Raw genomic sequence first — 8991 nt, forward strand, 5'->3', positions numbered from 1 at the left:
GCGGTTTGGACATGCCCGAACAGCCTACAGGTATCAGCCTACAGCAAGGCATTGTGGGAGTTGTAGTTTTACAACAGCTGGAGGGCCGCAGAATGAGGATGCCTGAGTTAGACGGAATAATCCACAAAATGCGCAATGCACACAGCCTGTATCCATGTTTTACGGATCCGCAATTTGCGGACCACAAAAACAGATACGGCCATCTGCATGAGGCCTTAAACCGTATTTATGTGTAGGCTCCACTCCTGGTTTTAGCTCACAATGACTGAAGAAAAATACTGACTAGGGCCTCGTTCACACTTTAGTTATTTCTATCAGTGATTGTGAGTCATAACGAGGTACGGGTGAAATACACAGAACCAGTGCGAATCTTTCCATTATCATCCCCCTTATTTCTGTGTAGGCTCCACTCCTGGTTTTAGCTCACAATCACTGAAGGGTGAACTAGGCCTAACCTGTATGAATCTGGGTGATTACACATGTCACAGCTGTGTTGCATTTTGGAGGCGGGGAAAAAATGCAACAACACACCTGCGTTTATTGTGTGTTTTTTTCGAGCAAAGGGAAAATACACAGCGGACTTAGATTACCTTAAAGCGTTCCTGAGTTTTAAAAAAAAAAGCTTGCATAATGGCTATGCTTCTTTGTACAATCATAACTGTGAAGGAACAGTTATGTCTGAGCTTCCATAATGTTTTTTTCAGTCATATTATTCCTTGTTTCAGCTGCACAGCTAGATGCATTTCAATCAGAAGCAGGGGGTGTCTCCATTCTCCCAGCACTGTACGGCTGTGACATCCTTTACCTTACTTCCCACTATGTTCTTTTTCAGCTCTGGAGCTCACAGGCCGGATAATGAGGGATAAATCACACTAAGGGCTCATGCACAAGACCGTATGCATTTTGCGGTCCACAAAAACGGATCCACAAAAAATACGGAAGACGTCCGTGTGCATTCCGTAATTTGCGGAACGGAACAGCTGGCCCGTAATAAAACAGTACTATCCTTGTCTGTAATGCGGACAATAATAGGACATGTTCTATTTTTTTGCAGAACGGACATATGGACATACGGAAGCTGAATGCACACGGAGTGTAACTTTCGTTTTTTGTGCTGACCCATTGAAATGAACGTTTCCGCTTACGGTCCGCAAAAAAAAAGGAATGGATACGGAAAGAAAATACGTTCATGTGCATGAGCCCTTAGCAGGGGTGCACCTCCGATGAGGCGTCTGCCTCAGGCGGCGAAACATGGAGACAAGTGGGGGCGGTGATCAGGGATGGACTGGGACAATAAAGTGGCCCTGGACTTCAGCCAGACCGGCCCACTTTATTTTTCCCAAACACACTCAAAAAAAAACATAAGTAAAAACATATAGCATAAGATGTTATATACGGTATGTATCATCCACAGATTCCCCATAACGGTGCCATCCACAGATCCCCCTCCATAACGGTGCCATCCACAGATCCCCTTCCATAACGGTGCCATCCACAGATCCCCCTCCATAACAGTGTCATCCACAGATCCCCCTCCATAATGGTGCCATCCACAGATCCCCTCCATAAGTGTCATCCACAGATCCCCCTCCATAACAGTGTCATCCACAGATCCCCCTCCATAATGGTGTCATCCACAGACCCCCCCCCCCATAAGTGTCATCCACATGACAGACCCCCCCCATAACAGTGCCATCCACGGATCCCCCTCCCTATAACAGTGCCGTCATCCATAGATCCCCCTCCCCGCCACTCACAGTAGTATACATTAATAAATCGGTATCCGGCTGCAGCAGGCTGCAGACAGTAACTTTAATTTTAACACAGCGCTCATGAGCTCATCTCATCTCTTTACTACAGTACCTTACATACATTCAGCTCCCGCCTCCAGCCTCCAGTAACAAGTGCGGGCGGCAGCGCTCACTCACTGACGTCACGCGCCTGCGCCGCCTAGTGGGAGGAGCAGGCGTGTGACGTCAGTGAGTGAGCGCCGCCCCCACACTGCCTGCTGTTACTGGAGCTTTACCCCCCTGATGGCGGCCCTGGCCGGCCCATAATTCGATCGGCCCACCGGGATTCTCCCGGTACTCCCGATGGCCAGTCCATCGCTGGCGGTGATAGGGCCATGGGAAATGACTGCTTCCATTGTGGAAGTGCTCATCTCTCTATAGTGAACTGTATCACAGTATGCTTTTAACAGTCTGTCTGGAGGGAAGCGCTGTTTCAATTTTCGTCTCAGGCAGCAGAAATGCTAGGTGCACACCTGGCCCTTAGGGAGAGTTCACATCACTATTATTTTTCTGTTAGGCTACATGCACACGACCGTATGTGTTTTGCGGTCCGCAAATTGGGACATATTCGCTGATCAATCAAGCGAGGTTTCGGATAAAATTCTACATCCAATCTCTGGAGCTGAATACACTATCATATTATCATTGGTCTAATAGCCACCGTTCAATATGTTCTATTCTTATTTATAACTACCATAGTTCCATTCATAAAAAAGCTCCACCACGTGATCTAACTAGTAGTCAGTCACATGGTTTTATACCCACCAATCACGGTTCAGATACACCGGTCAGGTACGCGGAACGTAGGGTGATTTGTTTTAAACTACAGAGCTTAGAGACATATTTGCTAACCAGCCAGACAAGGTTTCAGGTCGAATTCAACATTCACTGCCCGGGGCTGGATCGTAGATCCACTTCATCTCCTTACGGTCTATCTTAGCCACAGCATCTCCCCCCCGCCAGTTCGCCCTCACTAATTCAATCCCCGTGAAGGTAAGTCCCCTCAGATTTTTTTGATGGCCAATTTTAAAGTGTAACGATACTCCATGTGTCTCTAATACTTTTTTGATGTTCCTAATGTGTTCTTGTATACGTGTTTTTAATTTCCGCATAGTGTTTAATGACGGAGGAGACTGGGGTGGATGAATGAGACCTGTGCACCCGACCAAGCTTGAGGCGAAACCCGGGTCGGGCGTGCACGAGGCTGCTGTGTTTTACCTTTGACTTGCCTATATTTTTATGGAAGTTTGATTACCAAGGGGAAGGAGGACCACGATGAGCTCGAAAAGCTAGCGCTTGTCTGATGTTTCTGCATACCAACGTGCGCTTGCGAGTATATTATCAGGAGCGCATGCAGCTAACAGTAGCAGTACTTCACTATCAGTGTGATTTTCTGACATTCCATTGGAACAAGTGGAGGAGGAAGACACCTGTGGAGACTAATATTTTACCTATACGCGTAGAGGTGGATAACTCTAACTTGGAGTCGCTATCTTGAACTGAGTGTGAATTGAGCCCACATCACTTTTGGGACCTGCTGCGGCAAATCATCCAGGCAACGTATCAGAGGATTTTATTTTTACGAAATAGAAGAAGGTAATAAGGCAGCACTCACCCAGCAGTAGTAAATCCAAAGATCCTTTATTTCGTCTGGGATACAGGTAACACTTAACTGTCGGAGCGTGTAGGGGCGGACAGCAATTCATACATATTACGCATTTTTTGAGGACCCATTGAAATGAATGGGTATGCATCCTATCCGCAAAAAAAACCGGAACGGACACAGAAAAAACAAAGAACATTCGTGTGCATGTAGCCTTATTCTGATCCGGCAGAAGAACAGAGAAATAAAGAAAAAAAACGGATCCTGTGCATCAGTTAGGTTACTTTCACACTAGCGTTATTGCCGGATCCGGCAGGGTTCAGCAAAAACGCTTCCGTTACTGATAATACAACCATCTGCATCCGTTATGAATGGATCCGGTTGTATTATCTGTAACATAGCCAAGACGGATCCGTCATGAACTCCATTGAAAGTCAATGGGGGACGGATCAGTTTTCTATTGTGTCAGAGAAAACTGATCCGTCCCTATTGACTTGCATTGTGGGTCATGACGGATTAATCTTGCTCCGCACCCCAGGATGGAAAGCGAACCGCAGCATGCTGCGGTTTGCTCTTCGGTATGAGAACAGAACGGAATGCATTTTGGAGCACTCCGTTCTGTTCAGTTAAGTTTTGTCCCCATTGACAATGAATGGGAACAAAACGGAAGCGTTTTTTCCAGTATTGAGACCGGATGACGGATTTCAATACCGTAAAATATTAACGCTAGTGTGAAAGTAGCCTTGTGCACATTTGGCATCTGCCTGAGCCATTTCTGTCTGAGATTCGTTTTTTTAGATGGTAAAAAAAGTCCTGCAAGCAGCACTTTTTTGTCGTCCAAAAAAAATGGATCTCAGACAGAAATGGCTCAAATGGGTGCCAAATGTGCATAACTGATGCACAGGATCCGTTTTTTTTGCAGGATCCAGTTCTTTTCTTTATTTCTCTGTTCTTACAGAAAAATAATGGTGATGTGAATTCTCCCTTACAGTAAGGCCTCTTGCACACGACCGTATGCCCTCCGTGAAATACAGTCCGTGAGCGGGCCATATGTCCCGGAGCGGCATTGATCGTGTGCACAGGATCATATGAGTGCAGGACAATAGCAATCTATGATGCTATGTGCTCCCGTGCGCACGATCAATGCCGCTCCAGGACATATGGCCCGCTCTCAGACCGTATGTCACGGAGGGCATACAGTCGTGTGCAAGAGGCCTAAGCCAGAAGTAGGGCTGCAGTAAACGATTATTTTAGAAATCGAGTATTCTATAGAATTTTTTTTTGATGATTAATTGAGTAATCTAATAAGAAAAAATGAATTAATAGACTGTTTTCCTTTATAAAACCTCATCAGACCCCCTGCCATCAGTCCTCAACACTCTTCGTTTCCCCCTGTGCGATCAACCCAAGTGCATCAGTTCCCCCCGGTGTTAATAAACACAAAATTGGATTCAAGACTGGGAGTGCTGCGGTTTTTCATCTATTTTTTGGGCTACCAAGGGGGCCCTCAGGTCGGGGCCTGGCACTGTGAGCACCACCGCCATTTTACACAGAAATCGACTAACAAGTGGTGCTGTCCTGTCTTCAATTTGACGAGTCAGTTCCCCCCAGTGCCATGAGCTCCGTTCCCCCAGTGCCATGAGCTCCGTTCCCCCAGTGCCATGAGCTCCGTTCCCCCAGTGCCATGAGCTCCGTTCCCCCAGTGCCATGAGCTCCGTTCCCCCAGTGCCATCAGCTCTGTTCCCCCAGTGCCATCAGCTCTCCCCCCCCCCAGTGCCATCAGCTCTCCCCCCTTGTGCCAGCAGCTCTCCCCTCTTTGTGCCAGCAGCTCTCCCCTCCTTGTGCCAGCAGCTCTCCCCTCCTTGTGCCAGCAGCTCTCCCCTCCTTGTGCCAGCAGCTCTCCCCTCTTTGTGCCAGCAGCTCTCCCCTCTTTGTGCCAGCAGCTCTCCCCTCCTTGTGCCAGCAGCTCTCCCCTCTTTGTGCCAGCAGCTCTCCCCTCTTTGTGCCAGCAGCTCTCCCCTCCTTGTGCCAGCAGCTCTCCCCTTCTTGTGCCAGCAGCTCTCCCCTCCTTGTGCCAGCAGCTCTCCCCCTTTGTGCCATCATTGCCCCCCTTGTGCCAGCAGCTCTCCCCCCTTGTGCCTTATTCCCCCCCTTGTGCCATCATCTACCCCCCTTATGCCAGCAGTTCCCCCCCCCCCTTGTTCCAGCAGCTCTCCCCCTTGTGCCAGCAGCTCTTCCCCCCTGCTCCTCCTGACACTCAGAGAACACAGTGTCATTGGTTGCTATGACGCTGTGCACTCCAGGCGCCCCCGGATTTAGTCGCACCAACTTACCTTTCCAGCAGGGGCTCCGCCGACACGCCATCATTCCGCGCTGCTCTGCGCCTGACGTCACACAGCGCGTCAGGTCACAGCGTGCGTACGTCAGGAGGTCAGTGCAGCGCGGGACCATGGACGTGCTGTGGAGTGTCCGGAGGCCTCCTGCTGAAAAGGTGAGTATTCCGAGCGCAAGCGATTCACTCCCGCTCCATGGTCACGTGACACAAACGAATCCTCAATGCAAAAAATTTGCATTGAGGATTTTTGGTGTGTAGAATTACTTGATTTAGTCGAGTACTCGTTGCAGCCCTAGCCAGAAGGCTCCTGTTATCTTCAGAAGCAGTTCTTGTATCAGGCTCAGGATCTCAGCTAGCTCTGACTCACCTCCACTTCCTCTCAGCCGTCTTCTGCGCTTCTGTTACCAGGGACGGATCTTGCTTGACAACAAGCTGTGGACTGCAAATTAGGTGGAAGTGAGACCCCTAGTGGCCATGACTTTACAGCTTTTTTGACTGACAGCCGGCTGTTCGGCAAAGCCAGCCGGGCATAAGCGCCGTCAGTCACGACGAAGGGGCAGGGAAGGGGGCACGGTTATCTTGACTTGAAGCAAGGAGGCCGCTGCCTGCTTGACTTCAAGAGTGACTCGAAAATAGCACGCTCAGGGGATAAAAGAACGTTTTTTCCTGCTTTTACCGCATCTGACTGCAGGAAGAAAATCCTCATTAGAAACACACTGCCGGCTACTTGAAGGTACTGCTGACGGTTTGGGGTGGTTTTTGCCGCTGACAGCTTCCCTTTAAATGAAGTGACTTAGAAATTTGCTAGTTACACCATTCTCTATTAAATGAACTTGTGTGAAAGGACAGTGACTGTATTTTGTAATTAATGTAATTCAGTTTTGCACAATAAAAGAAGGTATGTTGTTGCAAAAACCCCATGCGTTTTGTTTTTTTTGTGCCGTTTTTTTCCTCATTAAAAACGTGGCACAGCCATGATGTGTGCCAGCACCCTAAAGTCTAACCTGGGCGGGAGATGTATGGATGTGGTTCACCTCATTTGGCTAACTGAACCATTGCAAACTGCATCCAACAACATGGACCATCTTTTTAGGGTGTTGCCTCACACAGTTTTCTGTTTCAATAGTTTTTATTGAGTTTTTCATTTCAAACGGTTAAAGAAAAGTACATTACAGTTTGATTTGTTACCGTGTCAAGCAGAATAGCATTATAATCAGGTAATCAAAGGAGAATATAAGTTCCAATATAATACAATTATTCAGATAACATTCTTTATTTTATGTAAAACATCATCCTATTCTATATTGTGCTTCAATGACACCGTTTTCTTGTAGCATTTTGTTTATTTAAAAAAAACGTAAAAAGTAAATTGTGGCATTTTTTACAAGTGTTTTTGGGGGTGTCGTTTTTTAGACACAACTGTTTTCTTGGCATTTATTTTTATTTGATTTTATTTTCAGATCTTTTTTCCCCTAGACAAATCTATGAGAAAATGCTGGAAAAAAATAAATAAAACATCACAACAAATACATGCTGTGAGTTGGAAAAAATTTTTAATGCACCTCAAGGTTGAAAAAAAAAACACCTCTACAAAAAAAACTGTTTGTCCTACATTTAATATTTTTCCCATTTACTTTCATGCAACATCTGGAGCTGCTGGGGGGGTTTTTTGTCTAAAAAAGGGCAGTCACCACCAAGACTGCAAACCCCCTAAAAATTTCCCCCTGCCCCAAAACAAAAGTGTGACACCAGCCTTAAACGACTGTATGTATTTTGCGGTCCGGAAAAAAAAAAAGGGGATGACATCCGTGTGATGTCCGTATTGCATCCATTTTTTGTGTGGATCCATTGTAACAATGCCTGTCCTTGTCCGCAAAACGGACAAGAATAGGAGACATTCAATTTTTTTTTTTTGCGGAACAGCCATGCGGACATACGGATACGGAATGCACACTGAATAATTTCAGTTTTTTTGCAGACCCACATGGACAGAAAAAAAAATACATTCGTGTGCATGAGCCCTAAGGTTGTCTGAAATCTCCGGTGTATAAAGTGTATGACTTATTCTGTGTCATCCAGCAGGTAGGAGAGAACGTCCCTCACTACTGACGGCTATCACCCTCATGTTTTATGTTGTTTTTCTATTGATGTATCCTTCCCCTTTATATCACATTGTATAGTAAGATGATGGAGTTATACAGTATACATTATGGGATAGATAATGATACTGAGGATGTATATCAATTGCCTGTAGAAATCAAGATCCCAGACCCTGAAGTTGCATTTCCTGACTATCTGTGCACAGCAGGCTGAGGCACTGACAGGAGTCCATTACCTGAGATGAGGAGGACGATTTGCTTCTCTTGCTTGACCTGAAGACCCTACTGAAGAAGTCCATGTTGTTCTCCTGTCACCAGTGCAGGAGGAGCTCCACGAGGACAGGAAGGTGGAGGAGACTGAGGAGAGCTGTCAGCAGCATGTGTGGAGCCCTCAGCTCAGACCCCTCCTCCAGCCTCTCACATCCTGCACAGGCTCAACCACCGCCATGGCTGAGACTAGTGCAAGATCCAGGAAACTCCCTAGTGAAATGTCTACAAATGCAAGGACTGTCTAGGAAAGTCTAGGACTAGTGTTGCTATTGGGCTATATTCACATTTCCTTATGTGGCAGCAAAGTTCAACCGCACATACTGTATGCTGAACATATCCGAAGTCCTAATGGTGTCATTTATCCCCATAAGAAATGTCCTGTTAGGCCTCTTTCATGGGTACATATTGACATCCATGACAAGGTGGTCAGCGGTTCGTCCATGTTTGGTCCATGTGTCCATTTTTTGTCCTCCATATATCATCTGTATTCCATGGACACTGCTAGGGTGAAAAAAAATGTTCAGAGCATCTCCTAGCAACCGTCCCTAAAAACCAGGGGCCAAACATGGATCGCATCTGTGTTGTGTTTGTGGTTTTTATGGACCCGAGGGGGATGGGGGGGCATTGACAAACATTTACCGTCAGTTTTTGACATAAAATGTCCCCCCTTTTTTTGCGACTTTTTGAACGCCCATGCAACAATAAACAGGCGTACATGTTGGCAAAAGACTACTCCAGTTTAGTTTTTCCGCCAGGCGCACAAACTGTTGGAGGCACGCCTAATTATTAATGATGAGGCGCACGCCCCATCATAAATTATATGCATCTTCCGACAGCAAACCATTGCAAAAAGGAAGTAAAAGACTGGCGCAAAAAGATGGTCTTTGTAAATGA

At 46.6% G+C, this 8991-nt stretch overlaps 1 protein-coding gene across 1 annotated transcript in view; it reads right to left on the bottom strand.

The window, feature by feature from the left end:
- LOC120998447 overlaps positions 1 to 8226 on the bottom strand; it is a 177767-nt gene extending 169541 nt beyond the window's left edge. The window contains exon 1 of the mRNA XM_040429077.1: positions 8064 to 8226. Within this exon, the coding sequence (XP_040285011.1) occupies positions 8064 to 8126 (63 nt within the window). The 5' untranslated portion in view covers positions 8127 to 8226. The remainder of the gene's footprint in view (positions 1 to 8063) is intronic.
- Between the last annotated feature and the right edge of the window lie 765 nt (positions 8227 to 8991).

Source organism: Bufo bufo, chromosome 1 (assembly GCF_905171765.1).
Source record: "Bufo bufo chromosome 1, aBufBuf1.1, whole genome shotgun sequence".
Classification (NCBI taxonomy): Eukaryota; Metazoa; Chordata; class Amphibia; order Anura; family Bufonidae; genus Bufo; species Bufo bufo.